At 42.9% G+C, this 24,370-nt stretch overlaps 2 protein-coding genes across 2 annotated transcripts in view; one reads left to right on the top strand and one right to left on the bottom strand.

Moving 5' to 3' along the window:
• The window catches only part of rimbp2b (RIMS binding protein 2b), a 275,923-nt gene extending 272,587 nt beyond the window's left edge, over positions 1 to 3,336 (top strand). The window contains exons 22-24 of the mRNA XM_068006203.1: positions 587 to 690; positions 1,824 to 1,895; positions 3,070 to 3,336. Coding sequence (XP_067862304.1) covers positions 587 to 690; positions 1,824 to 1,895; positions 3,070 to 3,246 — 353 coding nt within the window. The 3' untranslated portion in view covers positions 3,247 to 3,336. The remainder of the gene's footprint in view (positions 1 to 586; positions 691 to 1,823; positions 1,896 to 3,069) is intronic.
• A 7,068-nt stretch (positions 3,337 to 10,404) lies between these two features.
• The window catches only part of piwil1 (piwi-like RNA-mediated gene silencing 1), a 47,650-nt gene continuing 33,684 nt past the window's right edge, over positions 10,405 to 24,370 (bottom strand). The window contains exon 20 of the mRNA XM_068006201.1: positions 10,405 to 11,465. Within this exon, the coding sequence (XP_067862302.1) occupies positions 11,367 to 11,465 (99 nt within the window). The 3' untranslated portion in view covers positions 10,405 to 11,366. The remainder of the gene's footprint in view (positions 11,466 to 24,370) is intronic.

Raw genomic sequence — 24,370 nt, forward strand, 5'->3', positions numbered from 1 at the left:
GTAGGAGGTTACGGGGTGATCTTATAGAAGTCTATAAAATAATGAGGGGCATAGATAAGGTAGATAGTCAAAATATTTTCCCAAAGGTAGGGGAGTCTATAACGAGGGGGCATAGATTTAAGGTGAGAGGGGAGAGATACAAAAGGGTCCAGAGGGGCAATTTTTTCACTCAAAGGGTGGTGAGTGTCTGGAACGAGCTGCCAGAGGCAGTAGTAGAGGCGGGTACAATTTTGTCTTTTAAAAAGTATTTGGACAGTTACATGGGTAAGATGGGTATAGAGGGATATGGGCCAAGTGCAGGCAATTGGGACTAGCTTCGTGGTATAAACTGGGCGACATGGACATGTTGGGCCGAAGGGCCTGTTTCCATGTTGTAAACTTCTATGATTCCATGATTCTATGATTCTAATGACGTTGTACCAATTCAATGATTGGTTCACTCCTTCCGGCGAGATCCCACTTAGATTCAAATTGCGGGAGGGGGGGGTCAGGCGGGGAAGAGTTAATCCAAATAACTTCCACACGCGAAGGAAACATTAATAATGTATTATTTTAAAATCTGCATTTCCTGTGTATTTCACAACAGAAAGGAATCGACGGAGCAGCAGGCAACATCCCATCGCGACCCGGAGAATGGTGGCCCTGTACGACTACGACCCGAGGGAGAGTTCACCAAACGTTGATGTGGAGGTAGTGACCTCAAATAATCCACATTGCTAACTGTCCATTCTAAAGTTCTCTATAAAAACGTCTATTTTTAAGGTGCTTTTCTAACCAATCTGGACATTCGAGAACGACAGAGGAAAGTTGATCCTATTCCCTCGGTATTTTTGTTCCACCCTATGAAGGGCTTCGATAGAGTAAATCGGGAGAAACCGTTCCCAGTGGCAGGAGGGTCGGTAACCAGAGGACACGGATTTAAGATAATTGGCATAAAAGCCAGAGGGGAGATGAGGAGAAATGTTTTTTTACGCAGCGAGTTGTTCTGATCTGGAATTCACTGCCTGAAAGGGCGTTGGAAGCAGATTCAATAATAACTTTCAAAAGGGAATTGAATAAATACTTGAAGGGCAAAAATTTACAAGACTATGGGGAAAGAGCAGAGGAGTGGGGTGGGGGGGAGTGGGACTAATTGGATAGCTCTTTCAAAGAGCCGGCACAGGTACGATGGGCTGAATGGCCTCCTCTGATTCCCTTTATATTTCCCACACTGCACGGCCTTGCTAGGCCGACAGTCTGACAGCTGATTTGTCTCCAGGCCTCCGACCGTGAACTCCTCACCTTACTCAGGAGGTGCTCTACAGCACCACAGCTTTACTCACCCGATGATCTTCGAGGAGTCCATAATCCAGGCCGACACTCCCAGTGCAGTACTGAGGGAGTGCTGCACTGTCGGAGGTGCCGTCTTTCGGATGAGACGTTAAACCGAGGCCCCGTCTGCCCCCTCAGCTGGACGTATAAGATCCCGTGGCCACTATTTGAAGATGAGCAGAGGAGTACTCCCTGGTGTCCAGGCCAATATTTATCCCTCAACCAACACCTGAAAACAGATTATCTGTTCATTTATCACATTGCTGTTTGTGGGATCTTGCTGTGCGCAAATTTGCTGCTGCGTTTCCTACATTACAACAGAGACCACAATTCAAAAGTACCTTCTTTGGCTGTGAAGCACTTTGGGACGTCCTGAGGTTGTGAAAATATCTATCAATGGAAGGACTAACCAGCCGTCTCCCTCCTTGACCACTGTTCCTGAGACCTCCAATCATCTGTTTTTTAAATAAGCGGAAATGTTTTCAAAATTGGTTGACGTTTCTGTGTTTCAGGCTGAGCTGACGTTTTGTGCTGGAGACATCATTACTGTCTGGGGAGAACTGGATGAAGATGGATTTTATTATGTAGGTTTATCTTTAACTGTATTTAAAATAAACTTAAAAGGCGTCATTTTTTTTTATTCAACAGGAGAAAAAGAATTAGCTTTATCGTGTGTAAATGCAGCTCTCACTATTAATTTGTCGTTTGTGGGATCCTGCTGTGCGCGAATTGGCTGCTGTGTTTCCTACGTTAATAGTGACTACACTTCAAAAAGGTTGTGAACTGTTTTGGGACATGAAAAGTACAGTCTGAGTATATAAGCCTTTTGTCTTGGGGATATTTGGCCGGCATTTATTGCCCATCCCTAATTGCCCTTGAGAAGGTGGTGGTGAGCCGCCTTCTTGAACCGCTGCAGTCCGTGTGGTGAAGGTTCTCCCACAGTGCTGTTAGGAAGGGAGTTCCAGGATTTTGACCCAGCGATGATGAAGGAACGGTGATATATTTCCAAGTCGAGATGGTGTGTGACTTGGAGGGGAACGTGCAGGTGGTGTTGTTCCCATGCGCCTGCTGCCATTGTCCTTCTAGGTGGTAGAGGTCGCGGGTTTGGGAGGTGCTGTCGAAGAAGCCTTGGCGAGTTGCTGCAGTGCATCCTATAGATGGTACACACTGCAGCCACAGTGCGCCGGTGGTGAAGGGAGTGAACGTTTAGAAAAAGCACGTTACCGCATCCTTAAGATATCCCAAAGTGCCTCAGATCCAATGATTTCTGTTTGAGTTGTAGTTGCTGTTGTTATGAAGGTAAATGAGATGGCCAATGCGAGCACAGTAAGATCCCACAAACAACAAAAGAGAGCAAATAATAGATGTTCAAAAGGGAACTGGATGAGTTCCTGCGAGTGGAAGGTATCAGGAATTCTAGAAGGTGGATGGGTTGACAAGGACAGTGTTACCTGTCTCCTGGAGCTTGATCACCAACATGGATCCAGTTTAGGTCCATCCACATTTTAGAAGCTCCAGAACTTTGCAAACTGAAAGATTCATGAAAAATAAAACTTCAAACTTAGAAGAATTCTCCCCCCCACCCCCCCAAAACTACACATGGAACAAATTTGCAGGACTATGGGGGAAGTGGGGGTGGGGTGGGGTTGGTGGGACTGACTGAATAGCTCTTTCAAAGAGCCGGCACAGGCACGATGGGCTGAATGGCCTCCAGTGCTGAATGATTCTATGAGGTAATATTGTGTGATTAACTTGCAGGGTGAGATCAATGGACAGAAAGGTCTGGTTCCTTCAAACTTCCTCGAAGAAGTGCCTGATGATGTTGAAGTCTATCTCTCTGATGCACCGTCCAGATATCCGCCAGATACACCAGGGCGCATAAAAGGAAAAAGGGCAAGTACTGTACTCACAACTGGCTTTACTGACGGGGAATAAATCATCGACTAAAAGTACCTTCAGGGTTTGCTTCATTTCATGGCTGTTTTGTTGGTTTTATGTTTTTGTCTTTTCGATATTCTTTGTGATGTAACATTAAACATTATCCTTTGGGATTTAAAAGTTACCAGTTATGATTTTATTGCTTCACGCACCAGTCATCAGTGTGATTTGCAAATCTCTAAACAAGCTGATCGTGGAGGCCCAGGCCCTTTCCGCAATCGTGAAGTTCAAAAATTGTCCCAAACGTCTGTGCAGAAAGCTCCTGGTCTCTGCTCAGTTCCTGCTACCCACCTGGCAGTGCCTTTTACCAGGGCCGTTGGCTGCAGATTGGCTCCCAAACCAGTCCAGAATCTCAGTCCCTATTAAAAGGAAAGGAATTACCTCCTATCCCCATCAGTGACCTCATCTGATCCAAGGGAAAGCAGACCCAATATGGCAGTTCTTCATCAGGATGAGAAACTGGACCTCAAAATGTCGACATATATTTTTATAACAACCTAATTTTATTTCGATATCGGACAAGTAAGAACATAAGAAATAGGAGCAGGAGTCGGCCATACGGCCCCTTGACCCTGCTCCGTTATTCAATCAGATCATGGCTGATCTTCGACCTCAACTCCACTTTCCCTCCCAATCCCCATATCCCTTGATTCCCCTGGAGTCCAAAAATCTATCGATCTCAGCCTTGAATGTACTCAATGACTCAGCATCCACTGCCCTCTGGGGTAGAGAATTCCAAAGATTCACAACCCTCTGAGTGAAGAAATTTCTCCTCATCTCGGTCTTAAATGGCCGACCCCTTATCCTGAGACTATGACCCCTAGTTCCAGACTCTCCAACCAGTGGAAACAGCCTCTCAGCATCTACCCTGTCAAACCCCCTCAGAATATTATATGTTTCTATGAGATCAGCTCTCATTCTTCTAAGCTTCAGTCAGTACTTTTCCCAAGACTTTCCTTCCCTTTCAGATTCCAATCACACAACTCTGGGATCAGCCGATATCTGACTATCGCATTGTCTCAAAAAATGTACCTTTGACCTGAGTTTAAAATGTAAGGGAATAAAACTGACCTGCCAAACCCTAATGGGCAGGAGAGCATCAACAGGTTTCCCTGAGCCCCCCTGTTCAGTGTTTAGTGACGCACGGGGTTTAGTGACGCACGGGGTTTAGTGACGCAGTGTTTAGTGACGCAGTGTTTAGTGACGCACGGAGTTTAGTGACGCACAGAGTTTAGTGACGCACGGGGTTTAGTGACGCACGGGGTTTAGTGACGCACAGAGTTTAGTGACGCACAGAGTTTAGTGATGCACGGGGTTTAGTGACGCACGGGGTTTAGTGACGCACGGAGTTTAGTGACGCACAGAGTTTAGTGACGCACGGGGTTTAGTGACGCACGGGGTTTAGTGACGCACGGGGTTTAGTGACGCACAGAGTTTAGTGACGCACGGGGTTTAGTGACGCACGGGGTTTAGTGACGCACAGAGTTTCGTGACGCACGGGGTTTAGTGACGCACGGGGTTTAGTGACGCACGGGGTTTAGTGACGCAGGGTAGTGACGCACGGAGTTTAGTGACGCACGGGGTTTAGTGACGCACGGGGTTTAGTGACGCACAGAGTTTCGTGACGCACGGGGTTTAGTGACGCACGGAGTTTAGTGACGCACGGGGTTTAGTGACGCACGGGGTTTAGTGACGCACAGAGTTTCGTGACGCACGGGGTTTAGTGACGCACGGGGTTTCGTGACGCACGGGGTTTAGTGACGCACAGAGTTTCGTGACACACGGGGTTTAGTGACGCACGGGGTTTAGTGACGCACGGGGTTTAGTGACGCACAGAGTTTAGTGACGCACAGAGTTTCGTGACACACGGGGTTTCGTGACACACGGGGTTTAGTGACGCTCGGGGTTTAGTGACGCACGGGGTTTAGTGACGCACGGGGTTTAGTGACGCACGGGGTTTCGTGACACACGGGGTTTAGTGACGCACGGGGTTTCGTGACACACGGGGTTTAGTGACGCACGGGGTTTCGTGACGCACGGGGTTTAGTGACGCACGGGGTTTAGTGACGCACGGGGTTTCGTGACACACGGGGTTTAGTGACGCACGGGGTTTAGTGACGCACGGGGTTTCGTGACGCACGGGGTTTCGTGACGCACGGAGTTTAGTGACGCACAGGGTTTCGTGACGCACGGGGTTTAGTGACGCACGGGGTTTAGTGACGCACGGAGTTTAGTGACGCACGGAGTTTAGTGACGCACGGGGTTTAGTGACGCACGGAGTTTAGTGACGCACGGGGTTTAGTGACGCACGGGGTTTAGTGACGCACGGGGTTTAGTGACGCACGGGGTTTAGTGACGCACTCTTATCAGTTTTAATTGATCAATTCCTTCCTTTCTGTGTGGCAATCCAGTCAGCTGATGTGCAGACACTGATTTATTTTTCTGCTTTCTGTGGCTTCCTTTTGTAATGTGAACTGTGCTGGATCCTTAAATTAACCCAGGATGTTTAGAAAGGGCAATGTGAAGAAGTGAGGGAGGAGACAAGGGACAGAGAAATGGGGGGAAGCAGGAACATTACACACAGGGAGTAGCAACGGGATATGATTTTTTTAAATGACTCGGTCACTCCATAAAAGTTGGAATCAGGATGTGATATTTTTTCTAAAGTACCTAATTAACCAGTCACAATATTTGAATCAGATATTAATGAGGCACCTTATAGTATTCCATTCTGATGGCACTAAATGTTGGTGGTTTTGATGTTATGGCGGTGATGGGAGTTCATTTTAACTATTACTTTAGCCTTTTGTAAAATTTTCTCTCAACTGTGAACAATAAAAGGATAAAGAGTAAAATTCACAATCTTTGTCTGGTGGAAGTCGCTGCAATATTTGCTTTCTGTGGTATTGCTGGTTAATGCATCCTTCCCTTGCACTCGAAGACAGCTCATTCTCACAACATCTGTAATTCCATATTGTTGTTTGAATCAATCGGCAAATTATTTCTTTTGCTTCCAGACATTTAGTTCATTGAAAGTCTGCAATTTCCCTCAAAAAGGGGGATATTTTCTGGAAGTTTATTTAAAATTGGTATAAATTTAACTTGCTGTAAACACATCTTTTTTGGATTAAGTTCGGTTCAGTTGCCTTTTGCTTGTGTTCAAGATGACAGTTTGTGCCTTGCTTTGTGGCAGAATTCGCATTAACCCCTGGTTAAATCCTTAATTAAAAGAAGTACACGCGGGAATGAATGCGTTTAGCAATGTGAACTTCATTGGTCAAAAATTACAAACCATACGATAAAGGGCAGGAAATGACCAACTGGCCGGCCAGGCCATTCCTACACACCCTACCAGCACCAGCAAACCTCCCCCCACCCCACCCCGTCACACAGCCTCCTGGTCGAGGAAAAAGACCACCACAAAACCCCACAGCAAGTTTAGGGAGAACAAAACTCTGGGAAATTCCTCTTCAACTCCCAAAGGCAATCAAGCAAGCTCTGGTTAACTGCAGTGACTGATATCACCGTCCTTGTCAACCCACTGACCTTCTGTAACTCCAGATGTCTTTCACTCACAGTTTACCCTCACACCTTGTGCCTGTTGCAACGGCGTGAAATTCAAGCCAAAATGAATTGATTGAATAAAATAATTATTCATCATTAATCTGGACACAGTGACATTAATAGAGGAGGAAAATGACCAATTGTGATCTTGCGCATCCCCGATTCCCATCGCTCCACCATTGGCGGCCGGCCTTCAGCTGCCTTGGTCTTAAGCTCTGGAATTCCCTCCCTAAACCTTTCCCCTTCCCTCTCTTCCTTAAAACCTGCCTCTTTGACCAAGCTTTTGGTCACCTGTCCTAGTCTCCTTATTTGGCTCGGTGTCAAATTTTGTTTGATAATCGCTCCTGTGAAGCTCCTTGGGATGTTTTACTACGTTAAAGGCGCTATATAAATGCAAGTTCTTGTTGTTGTACTTAGTATTTTTTCCTTCTGATTGGTGTCAATCTGGAAGTCCCCTTTGATTATAGATTCCTCAAAGCTCAGTCTGTGTGAATCCAGTGCTTTATATGTTTTTACTGTCCAGTGTTTTCATTTATTGCTCAGCAGCAGCATTATCTGTCATTTTAAAAATACTTAATTATTCTACCCTGGATCCGATTTCTGGGGTGCAAAAGTGTACTTAAGTAACAGAACATGAAGCAGATCTGTGTGCTTTCATTCAACAAACAAGCGAAGTATTGTGAAGGTGTGAAGTAGCATGTGCCCCGATTACTGAGGGGATTCATTGCCAATCGAATTAGAACTAACAATTTATTTTCATTAAATTGAATTAAAGAAATCCAGTCCCCAAAATGATCGAGTATCTTGGGCAGTGGCTTGAAAAACTAAGCCTGAATAAATCCAAAACATTGCTTTCCTGGGAATGTCAGTATTCTCTTCATACAAACCTATATAATAACAGTGAGTGCACTTCAGAGTAATTCGTTATGTGTGAAGCACATAGAAATGTTTCTGAGAGATGAGATAAGGTGCTGTATAAATACAACTAAATCAGTCCTTTCACATTCAGAGACTGTCCTTTTGAGAAGATGAAGAAGATGCTTGTTTTGAAAGTACACTTTTTTTTTAAGTCACCCAAAAAGCAGAATTGAAGCGGTCAGCAAACCAATTTTTAAAAAATTACATGGGGGGAGAAAAAACTCAAGTCAACTCCTGTGTGTGCTGGACCTAACTTCAAAGTGTTAAAATAGATTTAAACAAATCTTTCTGGGATTGAGCCCTAATGGATGATATGTGTGTTTTTTATTATGGGTAACGATGTTTGTTGGGGTTTTGATTTTCTTCCATTTCAGCATCATCATTGCAAACTTTTCTGTTTTGTTTCTTTGCTCATCTGCTGGGAACAGAAGAAGAGTGTTCATTTCACATCTTAATAAACGCACTGTAACCTTCACGTAAGTGAGCAACTGAAGATACCGATAACAGGAGCTCCTGTAGTTCTGATGCAGCTGAGACCAATCCATTTTGAAATGATTGTGAAAGAAAAACATTCTTCCCCATGTGATCTTGTGAAAATTCATCACTAATCCCGCACACTAAATGAACCGTAAATAGATTTTTAAATTTTGATTTGCCTGAGATCATAAGAAACTATTTTGATCAGCAAACTCTCCCAATGTAGAACATTATTTATTCATTTGGTCTCTCTTTAGTTAAAAGCAAAGAATCCAAGACTTTGGGGAACACTTTTTCTTTCAGGACCTTGTGTTTATTTTCCTCGTGAAGTAGACTAGTTCAGTTTGAGCTGCGCAGGTGCATTAGACAAACCTCGTCTATGGTATCTTCAGGTGTGTAATATTTGGGTGCTGTAACTGAGTCACAGAATAGCCCTTTGTGCATTGTAGAATCGGTGTGCAGAATTCTGGTTTTCATTTATCCTGTAACACAATCCCTTCCTACATTGAAAGAAAACTAATCAAATCGTATGATGCACACTAGGTCCTTGCTGAAAACACTCCAAGGAGGGTTCCGTCTCCAACTGTACACCATCACCACCACCAGCACTCTGGAGCTGCTATAGTAGGCGGGGCACGTAGCCCAATGTGGCCCAGAGATATGGCTTCCAAAAAGAAAAAGGGACTGTTATCAAAAGGAAAGAACCTACTAAGAAAGCTTGGTGGAGTGAAGTGATTCTTGTGTATTCTGAATAACCGTGCACTTCCACATTCTTCTTTTCACATGGTGTAATAGGCGCCCTTTTCCAGCTTTGCCTTAGAGATGCACAATGATCATCTCTTTCCACATCGCCCAGTGGTGGAGAAGGTACACGTTGTATGTCGTGTCTGTATTCATAATTCCTCTTTCCACCGAAAGCCATTAGTTCAAAACTGTGACAGTGTTGTGTTGCCTTCCTGGGTTGATGTCCAATGTTCCCCCTCTCCCCCCCCCCCCCCCCTGGATTATGGCTGTACTCCCCCCCCCCCCCCCCCTGGATTATGGCTGTACTCCCCCCCCCCCCCCCCCCTGGATTATGGCTGTACTTGTCCATTCCACAGTGAACTTTCATTGTCTTAGCGACATAAAATGGCATTCAATTGAAGAGCAAAGCAATTAGCAACCCCCATTCTCTTTGTTACTTAATGCATTTCATACCACATACATGAAAATGCATGCTTTTCCCTCAAAATGTATATTTTATATCAGTTTTTGTGTCATAAACTGGTTAAAATTGATATATGTTCTTGATAATTAATGGCATGCAAACTGCAAAAAATAAGCAGGTGAAAGACCAATGTTAAATAAAACATACCTTTAATGTGTTCATTGCTACATCCCAGAATTTTTATTCCATACCTTTCCCTCCCCCGCCCCATGAAACACTTTCAATTGCAGCTGATGGGTTGTTTTAAGTGCAACGCAGTTTTTGTAAAACAAAAAACAATTGGTTGGCTGGATAATGTGTTCTTTCCACCCTGCCAGGTATGGCTATGAAAGTATGCAACTGAACATTAACCAGCCAATGAAGCAAATTTCGTACATACTTTTACTTTAGTACAATAGCATTTAACTAATGTTTCTCTTTTGTACTTCGATCATTTGTAAATTCTTGTTTTTACTGTTTCTATACATTATTTACAGATTGCCTTTCTTTTTGTAAAATGTCCTTCCAATGAAATGATGATACTCCCTCCCCAGATTGTGACTATAACAATCAGACTACAATGTAAAGTATTGTATAATATTGCTGTATTCACGTGCTATCCTTACTGAAGAGCTAATCAGCCTTTAATATGTTTGTGGTAACAGATGTGGGTGCGTGCATGTGTAAATTTATTCATGTGTAAAAAGTTTTTATAAATAAATGATTTGATTTTTTGTAGAATAACCTACTTCTGTATTGTTTATGTTCTGCACTCTATGCGTTGAGCATTTACTGGCAACTGGATTTCATAACTTGGAAAATTATGTCTACAAACATTTTCATGAGACCCATCGTGTTTTTGCTAGTCACCAAGCTCGAATTACAAATGATGCTCATTAGCCACTGATAGAAATGACAGCGCAGGAGGCCATTCAGCCCATTACACCTATGCTGCTGCTAGCTCTTCACCTGCAGCTATCTACCTTCATCCCATTTCTAAAGCAAGGGTATTTTTTCTGTTTAAACATTCACATTTATTGAGTCTGTTTATATACAACAGCCAGCAAAACATTACAGCAATTCATCAGAATTTCTAATAAAAAGTCAGTTTATAACTATTAATAGTTGGCTCAAACCTATATATACAATGATGAATTGGGAAAATATGAGCTAAGATTGATTATCACAATATCAGATCGAGGAGGCGGGAGTGTAATCAGGGAGTGGTATTAATACCAGGGAGCGGTATTAATACCAGGGAGCAGGTGCAATTGGTCAGTAGTCACCTTATTAATGAAAGACCTGTGATTGTAGTGAGAAGTACCTTCTACTTTCTTTTATTGACAAGCTGTGGTGAAAGGCTAAGTGCTTTTTCCATAGCCCAAGGACACCAAGGTTGAATAAAGTAACGGGGATAAACGAGATAAATCAGGAAATAGCCATTAGATGTTGCCAAGCTTGACTTTTCAGGATTGTGGGATGGAGAAAATCCTGAGGGAGATGAGGAATAGCAAGTTCTGACATCCTGGGACTTGTCGAATAATTCATACTGGAAGCTTGACCCCATTGCAATCGCCCTGATAACGGCCCAATGAAAAGAATATAAATGGTTATGAGTCAAGTAGGATAGAATAAACAGACTTGTAACGTTACACGGCCCCATGAATGGCACATCATTGCTCGGCAGTTAATCATGAATGAAATGTTGCGATGAAGGGCGAGTTCATCAATGTAACACTATTAATCCATCATCTGCTTTCCATAATTCAAATAACAATTTTCAAACGTGCCAGTTTTATCAATAATTAGGATGTTTGACCATTTTTGTGGTGTTGAGAACATTAACTCGACCTGTTTTTGTCAGTTTCACTAATCTTGACTTCTTTCACTTCAGGTGGATGGAGCTAGCCAATCATAGGCAAGAGGCAAACGGAAGACATCAGCGGTCCATCTATTGGTCGAGATTGTTCTTCTACAGTAAACTTGAAGGAACAGCATTCATTTTTTTTTTGCTTTTTCTTATTAAAAAATTGGGTCTACGTTGAGGATCTCTCCATCCATCTGGAGGGTGCTATTTTTTTTTAAAAAGAAAAGCAGTTTTTAAAAATATATATTTTTGTTACAAATTGCTCCAGCAAACTTCTAACCCAATTGTTTTCCAATCAAATGGAGCAATGGATGTGATGGTGAGACTATCATGGCTTGTGAAACAGGGTCTATCTGCAATAGGAGCTGCCATCTGCCCAGCCCATTCACACTGAAAGGCTGGAAACTCGCTGTGTGCAGGATTTGAATTGGGAATCGACTGTGGAATTGCAATTCTTTGGCTAACATCACCAAATAAGGACTTACTGCTTCGTTAATGACCTTTCAGAGTAAAGGAAGGAAGAAAGGACACAGGCAAACTGCAAGGCACTAGCTCATGTTTATTGAAGGACTAACTCCTATTTTAAATAATTGCTCTTTCATTCTTTCCTCTTCGCTAATCCTACATCGGCCTTTCAAGTGAGCATATTAAAAAAAACAGCCAAAACATGGCGAGACCTGTGTCTCAGGGGAAGGGAATCTGTGGAACTCACGTTCCAACGGCTGGATCTTCAACAAAAACATGATACAAGACTGTCCGTGTGGGCACAACACGAGCAGAGCTCCCAACACACGAAGCTGCCCTGTGTGAGCCGGATCGACTCCAGGAGTTCTTTGTCTAATCCAGTTTAGGTCCATCCACATTTTAGAACCCATAACTTTGCAGACTGAAAGGTTCATGAAAAATAAAACTTCAAACTTAGAAGAACTGCACCCCCCCCCCCCCCCCCAAACTATACAAGGAATAAATTTGCAGGGCTATGGGGAAAGGTGGGGGGGTGGGATTGATTGAATAGCTCTTTCAAAGAGCCAGTACAGGCACGATGGGCCGAATCATTCTATGAAAACATTGGTACCAATAATGTTTTCAGCAACAAAAATTGGCAACAGAACATAAAGCTGTTCAGTCTCCATCTAACTCACCCACTCCTGCTCCGAACCCAATCTAGCTTTTTTCCCCCATCTTTTCCCCACCCTGACCCCATCTAGTGCTCTTCCAAATCTGTATAGTTCCTTTCGGAATGCTTCCATTAACCATCAACAAGTTTCCACCAAAAACTCTGAAGTGTACACTGAACAACTTTGACGGAAGGGAGGGAGAAAAAGAAAAGACGCCTTTAAAAACAGTCTCGGAAGAAAAATACTAAGGCAGAAACTCTTGGTTATCATGTGCAAATTATTCTAAATATTCCTCATTGCGACCTATTTTGAAGTTTGCACAAATCTTGCCGTATGATTGTAGTCTTGCTAAAAGGGTGACAAAGGGGAAAATAATCCACCAATCAGTGCAGCAAATATCATTTTGAGTTTAGGGAGACTCGAGTCTTACCCCCATAATACAAAACCAACACTGCAATTTTCTTTGGAAAAAAAAGTGCTCCCAGAGATCCTGAATCTACTAGATATTTGTTAATGAAAAATCTGCTGGTGCACATGGATTGAAGCTGATGGGCCCCAGGATCAAATACTTCCCACTTGATAATCTAAGCCTTTAAAGCATATGGTGCTTTAGATATCGAGATTAGATCTACTAAGCCAGTCTTCTGGAGGGCTGCGTCAGCAATTGAAAGTTCCAGGGGGCAGAGTGTTGAATTTAACCCTTTGTCAGCACACCAGGAGAGGGCAACTGTAGAAGACCCAAGTGGGTCAATGCTGAGCACCAAAAGGTCCAAGGACAAAATTCTCCTCAGCCAACAAGTCATGAAGATGGCCAGTTTCTTCCACCCATCGCTCGTGTACAAAAGCTGTGCTGTGAACAGAAGTAAAAGGAAAGTTCATACAGACCTACAATCCAAGAGATTGGCAGGCAGATTAAACACCCTGCATATTATTATTTTGTGTTTGCAACAAGATTCCAGAAGGTTCTGATCTGTAGCCATCATGAGCTGCATCTCCAGAGTTCAACTCAATTGAAAACTGATTAAGCAACTCAAATTGGAGATTCCATTCAGACGATGTACCCTTTCCTTGCTAAGGGCACCCATTCCTTTTGCATTAATGGAAGGTGCTCTAGCATTATATTGATGGAGTTTGCCCAACACCAATATCCAATCTGCTGAGGCATGGGCCCAAGTGCATCAAATCCCACTCAAAATACTGCAATGACTCCCTCCATTATCCAACTTGAAGGTAGGGTCCATGATTATAAATGATGACAGGTTTGAGCTTTTCAGAAAAAACAATCAAACGTATATTTATATAGCACCTTTCAGGACATTGCAATGTGCTTTACGGTCAATGAAATGCTGTTAAAAGTGCAGTCACCTTTGTCGGTAAATGCAGCAGCCAATTTGCGCACAGCAAGATCCACAAGCAGCATATCTGATAAATGACTAGTTAATTGGTTTCAGTGGCATTGGTTAAGGGATAATTGCTGGCCAGAACAGGAGAAATCCCTTGCTCTTCTTTGAATGGTGCTGTGGGATCTTTTATGTCCACCTGAGCAGGCAGAGATCTCATCCAAAAGATGGCACCTGCAACAATCCTTCAGTACTAAATGGAAGTGTCAGCCTTGATTATGTGCTGAAGTCTTGCAGTGGGGTTTGAACCCAGGACCTACTGCGTCAGAAGCAGAAGTGTTACAACTGAGCCAAGATGGATTACAGCTATCTTTTTGAGATTAAGAATTTGTTGGAAACCTACCCTCTTGGACCCTACCTCCTTAAGAACATCGGTGCACAATAAATCTTCTGCCCATCATCCTGAGAACTGAACCAACATGATCAATGACACAATGCTCTGAAAGATTGAAGGCCCTTTGAAATGAAAATTGCTTGCCTGGTCCTTATTCCTCATTCTGGAGCAACTGGCAATTATCTTTAGCAAAATACTGTGGATGCTGGAAATCTGAAAAAAAATCCCAGTTCTGACGAAAGGTCTTCGACCCGAAATGTTAACTCTGTTTCTTTCTCCACAGACGCTGCCTCACTTGTTGAGCTCCTCCAGCATTTTCTGTTTTTATTGGCAATTATCTTTCATGTGAGGATACTAAACAGTAAGGGATTGTCCCTATTGAATCATATTGAGATCTCACATCTATATTGTGGCAGAAGTCACAGTGTAGTTATTGACTAGATACTACATTTGACTTATATAGAACATTAAAACTTGTCAAAAGATCACTTATTGCAAATTCAGCACTTCGTAGATACCTTCTAACATTCAGTGGCGTCTATTCCTCTTAAGTGATCTGAGCATCTTTTATAGGAGTTAACTTACACCCTCTTTGTATCTACTTGTACAATAGTGTAACACAGCGACAGCTTGCATTTATATAGTGCCTTTAATGTAGTAAAACATCGCACGGCGCTTCACAGGAGCATTACCAGACAAGATTTGAAACCAAGCCACTTAAGGAGATATTAGGACAGATGACCAAAAGCGTGGTCGAAGTAGTAGGTTTTATGGAGCAACTTAGGAGAGGTAGAGAGCTGAAGAGGTTTAGGGAGGGAATTCGTGTTTAGAGCCTAAAAACCTGAAGGCACGGCTGCCAATGGTGGAGCGATTAAAATCAGGAATTCCTAATAGGCCAGAATTGGAGGAGCGCAGACGTCTTTGTGGGGGGGGGGGGGGGGGGGCTGGTGGAGGTTACAGAGAGGGGGAGGGGCGAGGCCATGAAGTGATTTGAACACTAGGCTAAGTGTTTTAAATTTGAAGCGTTGCCAGACCGGGGTGATGGGTGAACGGGACTTTGAGAGTTAGGATTAGGGCAGCAGAGTTTTGGATGAGCTCAAGTTTACGGAGGGTGGAAGATGGGAGGCCGGCCAGGAGAGCATTGGAATGGTCAAGTCTGGAGGTAACAAAAGCATGGATGAGGGTTTCAGCAGCAAAAGAGCTGAGACAGGAACAGAGAAGGGCGAGGTGGAAGTAGGTGGTCTCGGTGATGGAGAGGATATGAGGTCAGAAGCTCATCTCAGGGTCAAACAGGATACCAAAGTTGTAAACAGTCTGATTCAGCCTCAGCTAGTGTCCAGGGAGAGGGATGGAGTCGGTGGCTAGGGAACGGAGTTTGTGGCAGAGACCAAAGACAATGGCTTTGGTCTTGACAATATTTAGTTGGAAGAAATTGCTGCTCATCCAGTACTGAGTGTCGGACAAGTAGCGTGACAAATCAGATGCAGTGGAGGGGTCAAGAGGTAGAGCTGGGTGTGATTAATGTTTGTGAAACCTGATGTGTTTATGGATGATGTCACCGAGGGGCAGCATGTAGATGAGAAATAGGAGGGGGCCAAGAATAGATCTTTGGGGGACTCCAGACGTAGCAGTATGGGAGCAGGAAGTGAAGTCATTGCAGGACATTCCTTGGCTACGACTAGGTGGACAAGAATGGAACCAGGCAAGGGTGGACCCATTCAGCTGGACAATGGAGGAGGGGCATATCAACCATGTCAAAGGCTGCAGACAGGTCAAGATGAATGAGGCAGGATCATTTACCACAGTCAGATAGGTCATTTGTGACTTTGATAAGGGCCATTTCAGTATTGTGGCAAAGGCAGAAACCTGATTGGAGGGGTTCAAACATGGAGATGCAGGAGATATGGGCACAGGTAATATATCCTCATCATCTAGAACGAATACTCTGTCTTCTGCACATGTATTGCTTTAATCTTTCTGAAGGTAGACAGAACAGGTGGAGAGACAACCAGTAGATCAGGTCAAAGCTCTGAATGGATCCACCCGTGCCTGGTTCCATTCTTGTCTACCTAGTCATAGCCAAGGAATGTCCTGCAATGACTTCACTTCCTGCTATATCCAGTTGTGAATAATGGTGGACAATTAATCAACTAACAGGAGAAGGAGGCTCCATTAACAGCCTATCCTCAATTGTGGTGGAGCCAAGCAGGTGAGTGCAAAAGAGAAGGCTGAAGTGTTTGCAACCATCTTCAGCCAAAAGTGCTGAGTCAAAGATGCTTCTTGGCCTCCCCGAGATCCCCACCGTCACAGATACCAGTATTCAGCCAATACAATTCACTCCACATGACAAGAAACGGCTGAAGGCCCTGGACACAGCAAAGGCTACAGGTCCTGACAACATCCTGGCTGTAGTGCTCAAGACCTGTGCTCCAGAACTCGTTGAACCCCTAGCTGTTCCAGGACAGTTACAAAACTGGCATCGACCAGACAATGTGGAAAATTGACCAGGCATAACCTGTCTGCAAAAAGCAGGACAAGTCCAAACTCCCTTTGTCCCACCACTGGCGGCTGGGCCTTCAGCCATCTAGGCCCTAAATTATGGAATTCCCTCCCTAACCCTCTCCTCCTTTAAGATGCTACTTAAAACCTACCTTTGACCAAGCTTTTGGTCACCTGTCCTAATGTCTTCTTTGGCTTGGTGTCAATCTTTGATCAGGTTCCTGTGAAGCACCTCGGGACATTTTACTATGTTAAAGGTACTATCTAAAAGTTGTTGGCCAATTACCACCCCATCAGCCTACTCCCAAAGTAATGGGAGTCATTGTCAACAGTGCCATCAAGCAGCACTGACTCACCAAGAACCTGCTCACTGATGCTTAGTTTGGGTTTTGCCAGGACCACTTGGCTCCAGACTTCATTACAGCTTTGGTCAAAACATGGACAAAAGAGTTGAATTCCAGAGGTGAGGTGAGAGTGACTGCCCTTGACATCAAGGCAGCATTTGACCGAGTGTGGCACCAAGGAGTCCTAGTAAAACTGAAGTCAATGGAGATCAGGGGAAAATTTTTCAGTGGTTGGAATCATACCTGGCACAAAGGAAGATGTCCATGGTTATTGGAGGTCATCATCTCAGCCAGAGGACATTGCTGCAGGAGTTCCTCAGGGCAGTGCCCTAGGCCCAACTATCTTCAGCTGCTCAGTCAATGACCTTCCCTCCATCATAAGGTCCAAAGTGGGACTGTTCACTGATGATTGTAGAGTGTTCAGCTCTAATTGCAATTCAGTGGACCTAGACAATATCCAGGCTTGGGCTGATAAGTAGCAAGTAACATTCATGCCACTAAGTGTCAGGCAATGACCATCTCCAAGAGTCTAATCACTTCCCCATGACATTCAATGACATCACCATTGCTGAATACCCCAACATCCTGGGGGTCACCATTGACTAAAAACTCAACTGAACCAGTCTCAAAATGCCAGTTACTAGGGGTCAGAGGCTGGGTATTCTGTAGCAAATGGTTCCTCTCGATTCCCCAAAGCATTTCTACCACCTACAGGGCACAAGTCAGAAGCGTGATGGAATACTCTCCATTTTCCTGGATAGGTGCAGCTGTATCATCACAAGAAACTTGACACTCTCTGGGACAAAGCAGTCTACTTGATTGCACCTCACTGACTGGCTTAAACATCCACTCCCTCCACCATCAAAGTACTATGACTGCAGTGTGCAGCAACTCCCAAACCTGTAACCTCCATCACCTAGAAAGACAAGGGCAGCAGGTGCAGGGGAACAACAGTCATCTCCAAATTCCCCTCCAAATCACACACCATCCTGACTTGGGACATATATCACCTTTCCTTAGTCAGTCAAAATCCTGGAACTCATTGCCTAACATCACTTAGGGAGCACCTTTACCACACAGACTGCAGTGGTTCAAGAATGTGGCTCACCACCACCTTCTCAAGGGGCAACTAGGAATGGGCAATAAATGCCATTCCTGCCAGCAATGTCCACATCCTGAAAGAAGAAAAACCAATAAGCTGCTTTATTTGTGTCAGGTGGACATATAGATCAACTTATCAGAATCAACTATTTCCATCAATACAACCTTAGTGTAATACTATAAAAATTATGACTATGCTACACTACCCCATTTTAGTGGGACTTGATCGATTTAAACTGATTTTCTAACTCTTCTCTCCAGCTTCCCATCGCCTGCGAAGCATCCCGTTTCAAAGCCAGAATGTCTGTCAGTGAATCTGCTTTATTCTCTAACTGTTCGTACCCAGATCAAAAACCTACCAACGTAATGGGTGTGAGGTGTTTATTAATTACTAAGATAAGCTAATAAATTGCTTATTATTTGCAGTCTATGAGGAAACATCAAAGCTAGTCCACTGGCATCGGAACAGCCTACTGTCTCAAAACCCTTCTCTCTTTTACAGGGATATATCAGGCTTTATTATTCAATATTTAAAGTCACTTCTTTTCTTCCCAAATCCTCTGTGGAAAAAGTAGTCAAAAGATCCTATTACCATGACGATCACAATGGTAAAATTCGACACTTCACATACAATCAGCTGTTTAAATGAATGACTTTTTAAAAAAAGTTACAAGAATGTTTGGTAGATAAAATGGCCCTAGTTCATAAAATTGAGATTTCAGGCTCCCACATTCAGAAATTTAGATGTTGTGCATTGTCACTGCAAATAAAACCTAAATGCTGAAACATGGAATTTGGTTTATTGTTGTTTTTCTCAGCCAGTGGTATAAACATTTTCACCCAGAGGATGGTGGGGGTCTGGAACTCACTGCCTGAAAAGGGTGGTAGAGGCAGAAACACTCAACTCATTTAAAAAGTACCTGGATGTGCACCTGAAGAGCCGTGACCTGCAGGGCTACGGACCAAGTGCTGGAAAGTGGGATTAGACCGGATGGCTCATTTTCGGCCAGCACAGACACAATGGGCCGAATGGTCTCCTTCCGTGCCATAGATTTTCGATGATTCTTTCTATGAATGTGTAGGCAGCAATGTTTAACTGGAGTTTTCCAATAATAAAAAGCAGTTGTTCATGCATGGTGCATATTTTGCATCATTGGGTCGTGTGCACTGGGATTTGGTGTAATTTACCAATAAACGTGTTTTAAAAGTAGTTCTTGCTGAACATATGGATCCTTTACTATCAGGTAACAGTATTCACAGCCCATAAAAGTTCTTTGGGCATTTTGGTGCAGTGACTGCACACTCCAGAACATACTTGCAGATGTTGACAGGTTAACTGAGACAGTGGCTAATTATAATCAGGAACAAAGATCTCTGGTTACATTTACTGCACCCCCCCCCACCCCAAATTGAGGCACAGGAGGAAGGTTCACCACCACATCTAGTTTGTGCTCAGTACACTACCCTAGTAGCAGCTGCTGACAAGTATTTTGTCTCTTTCAGAAACTATCAGTTCATTCCCAGACCAGGTTCATAGTGCAGAAGAATAATTAACCTAAAGCTGCAGAGCGCGGAGTAGGTGACATTAGCAATCTAGTTGATGTCCTAAACGAGCACAGGGTCATAAATCCCCAGGATGCTGTGTTGGAATAATGTCACACCAGTCCTTCCAGCATGAGCAAGACGCATTTAGTGACTCCCTAGAGCAACCTCAAGCATATTCAGGCTGGATGCGTCATTTGTGCATTGAATGTTAGTGTGAAGCAGCATACTAACCATCACTTCAAAAACTATTAACACTTTTATTTTGAACCAGCTATGAATTGATGCAATGCACATGCAGAAATAAATGAAAAGGTACAAAAGTTTACAGCTGCATAAAACAACAATCTTTATCCTTTTAAAGACCATTTTAGTTGAGCATCATTAGACATTTGGTATTACTCATACCAGCAGAAAACAGTTCAACCAGAACCATGTTAAAGGTATCAGTAGTGATCAGTGCCACGGACTTCACATATCTCGGTGAAAGGGCACTCGCAAAAGCGTGTCCTGAGAAAGTGTGCACGTGCACTGATGATACTTGTGGCTGAGGTCAGCTGAGTTCACTCACAGAAACTGATGCATACTGAGTCCTTTCGCCAAGTTAAATAAAACTAGTACATAACCAAGGGAGGGGGTAGTAAATCCTTTCCAGGTACATCTCAAACTCACCCCTTTTATTAAAAAAAAGTGTAATTCAATCTTACACATTTAACACTGAATTCTGTAACATTCACCACATGACTTTATGCTATTGATTGGCTGAGGTGTAAAACTCCTAATAACTAATTTAGTTCAAACCTGCTGTTCTGCATAGGAGCCAAAAATACCATAATCAAATGCCAATAATCATTCAAGGGATGTGCATTTACACCTTAGCAAGCTGGGGTCCATTTTAACTCCATCATGTCACAGCAGTTTCTAGCATATTGAAACACTAACATTTTATTACTGACTTTGCATGGTGTTTGCAAAATCTGTTCTCTAAAAACCTAGTCATTTCCTGACTGCTGACTTCAGCCATCACAGAACCACTGAACATTCCTTAAAATTAACAATCGAGCCAACTAAAGAACTAAAAACAAGTATTATTGCTGAAGATTTGAAACTCTTAATTTTGCCACTGTGCTCAGAAGTAAATGTGTAATATTCACATTTAACAATTCTGCCCATGTTAAACTCCTGTAATGTTAACAAAATCATAAATCAAAGATATGTAAATATTTGGCTTACAACAATCCCTGAACTTTTCCTGCCATATAACCGCATTATTTTTATGCTTCTACCAAACAAAGTTTCTCCAAAAGGTCTACAGTATTTGGCATCCTAATAAATTCAACATCCCAACAGTGACAATAGTCAAAAAGCGACAATTGCAAAATGCACACTTTAAGTAACTAAATTATATACAGTCTAATCAAAGCAGAAACACAGCAATATCCAATACACAGGACAGGGCTTCAAAAAGTCACAGACATGCAAAATGATTCAGAAAAGTACTTTACACAGAAAAGCTATGAATTATTTACCAAGTAATTTGTCCAATTGATGTCCACTTGGACAAGATACAAGTTAATACAGTAAAACAAGCTGATTCCCGTAGTTTGTAAAATGCTAAAGTAAATCTGACATAGCACAAGCTTGACATCCAACATCCATCTCCACCCTTAAAACAAAATTATTTGATTAAAAAGATCCATACACTGGGGCTCCAATGCACTACATTATGGAGTGAGGGAGTGGGATCCTTGTCCACAATCCCAAGTCCATAACCTCAGCTGTGTTAGTATGGGCAAAAGACCAGCTTTCTACCCAGTGAACAATCAGAGGCCATCAATAGGCAGCTTTTACACATTACCTCATGACCTGCTGAGTGGCATCCAGCGAGGCTGAAATTTGTACGTACCCAAGAGCATTGGGGAGGGAAAGATAGTGTTCATAGCTCCAGTCCAGCCTTGCCTAAAATTTTTAACATATTTCAGTTTGAGCATAGAGATCAAATGAGCGTCAAATTAAATTTACTGTGGAACTTCAAATAATAAGACCAAAGGGTTGCTGAGTGGTGAAAGGCACTGCTGTGCATCATCCAGACCAGAAGGTCCAGACTCAATTGCCCAGTCTGCGCTGAGGTATATGATCGCAGCCAGGGCTGCTGTATGGCAGTCAGCTTCACCAGCCCTGGGGGTAAGAAGTGAAATCCTGCTTAGGCTCCTGTCAGCTAGTCAGTGACCCCTGAAGTTTGCGCGTGTGGACATTAAGTGAAGCCAGGACCAGGCTCAGCTGCACATCTTTTATAATCAAACAGATGTTCACCCTCCAGGGTCACACAAGAATAATGAGCACAGGTGAGTAGCCAGAGGGGTACTGGTGTTAGTGGAACCATACTGAAAGATTGACTCAAGGGAGGAAACTGTAGGATTATGCAGTACATTTTGGGGAAAACAGCAAAAGTAAGTCTACCCTGAACAGTAAGACTGTAAACAGTAGAGGAACAGAGATAACTAGAGGTGTGGATGCACAGTCCATTAAAAAATGGGGTGTGCCGGTAGTACAGGTAAATGGGATTCTGCGTTTTATTCATTGGGTCACTATATAAAGCAAGCAATACAGAATTTGTACAAGACATTAGTTAGGCCACAGAGTACTGTATGTAGTACTGGGCACTGCATTATAAGGTGAGTGTGAACACTCACTAGATCAGTACCAGGAATATGGGGTCATGGATATAAAGAATTGGTTTCTTCTCAAATGGAAAAGCAGTTTTCAAAATTCTGAAAAGCTTCAAGGAGGTTAAATAATGGTACCTAGACCTAGGTTTACATATTAAAAGAATCACCAAATGAACAAAGGAGATTTTTATTTATTTATAAGCACATGGAATGCACTCAGTAGGGGAAGCAGAATCCACAATAACTTCTAAAGGGGAAGTGAACAAAAGCTTAAGAAAAATTTAAGGTTATGGGGAAAGGACAGGGAATAGGACTAAGTGGGTAAGTTTTTCAGAAAGCTGGCATTGATGCAATAGGCCAAATGACCACCTTCTGTGCTGTAAAATTCTCTGATTTTATCAGTGACTAAGCAGGAAGTTAGAATTTTTTTTTTTGGGGGTTATTAGAACATGGAGTGCAGAGACCAACCGCATTTAAAGGGAAATGGATAAGCATTTGAAAAGAAATACAAAGGGACACCAGGGAAAGGGTTTAGAGCAGTTCCAGTTGAGCTAATACCAGCAGAGGCTCAATGGGCCAAATGGCCTTTTTCTGCACTCCAATTTCAATGATTATGTTGCATTAATCCAGGGAACTAAACATTAGCAAATACATCAAAGGTTGTTCAAGGAATCTGTTCCTGAATGGCTCAATGGAAAAATGCAATCAGTACAGAATCATACAAATTAGGTGAACCCAGTTTTGATTCCTGATCCAAGGAGAGGTATATCTCAGCCACAGCAGTAGTGAGGGCACTATAGTGCAGTATGTCCCTGCCTAAGGAAGGGAAAATTCAAACAGCATCTCAGCTGTTCATCCAGTGACCCTTGCAGGAACGTGCATATTTGTGAAGACGATCGGGCTCCATTCACTTGTGCGTGGATGTCCTGCTGCCACACTGTTCAGGTTCACTAAGAATGGCCACTTGTGCAAGTACTGGGGGGGTGGGGGGCGGTGTCTGAATTTGAGAACTGAGGAGCATTTGCCACAAATACTGAACTTCTGTAGTTGCACAAGACACAGGGCATTTAGAAAGCTGCAAGACAATGTTCAAACAAATTAATATCCAGATAGACTTAACACAATTAGATCAGGCTCTCCATTCATATACAAATCTGCACAAGCATTTGAAAATTTCCCTGGCCTAATAAAAGTATCTTTGGTAAATGCTTTTTAAAGCAATGACCACAATAGGAAACATTGATTCTTGTTACATTCACAGGTAATAAAGTCGGTCTGCCAATGCCAGACTGGGTTCTCGATGAATACTCTGTCCTACCAAGAATGCCAGCTTGTGGGCATACTGACAAGGGGCAGGCACACGGATGACACCCTATAAAAACACACAAAACAATCAGTTTTTTCACAAAAGTTGCAACAAAAAACTAAGTTAAATTCAGCATCTTAAGATGTAGATACATTTGTTTTAAAAACTTCTGGGTGGAATCATGTCATTTCTTTCCGAACTACAAAATGGCACCCCTACGGCCTCATTTGACCTGAAAGATCTTCCTTAACCTGAGGCAGCAGTAAAACAATTCACTTTGTTTCTTTAGAGACAAATTAAGCAGAGATGTATGGATATAATAAACTTTTTAGCCACTGTACAACTGGAAAACAAACATGATTCAATTACATCTTATTTGGATTTTACCAAATGACAATGTGCCCTACATTAAGAAAAGGCACTGATGAGAGATTCATTCAGCCAAAGTTCAGCTCGCCCATCACAGCATCATGAACAACCAATGTTTCTGCCTCAACCCTGCCTAGCATATTATTTGAAGTGTTTACTACAAAGTAAGGTTCTTCTTGACAGGTGAATGTACTTTTCATCCAATTTTCTTCTTCTGGTCCAACTTTCCTTGGTTAGTTTGAAATATGTTCATATCATTTGATTAACCCACACACCATCTTTCCTATCTGAATATTGAATTTCTCCCTGTCCTCATAGTCCATCCCCATTTACACTTTCAAACAAGCTTGCTGCTCTCCCTGTAACCTCCACTGCATATTTATTCTCACTGAATGTTGATTAAAAAGTTTTCAGGGCTACAGAGATG

The sequence above is a fragment of the Heptranchias perlo genome, chromosome 25 (assembly GCF_035084215.1).
Source record: "Heptranchias perlo isolate sHepPer1 chromosome 25, sHepPer1.hap1, whole genome shotgun sequence".
Classification (NCBI taxonomy): domain Eukaryota; kingdom Metazoa; phylum Chordata; class Chondrichthyes; order Hexanchiformes; family Hexanchidae; genus Heptranchias; species Heptranchias perlo.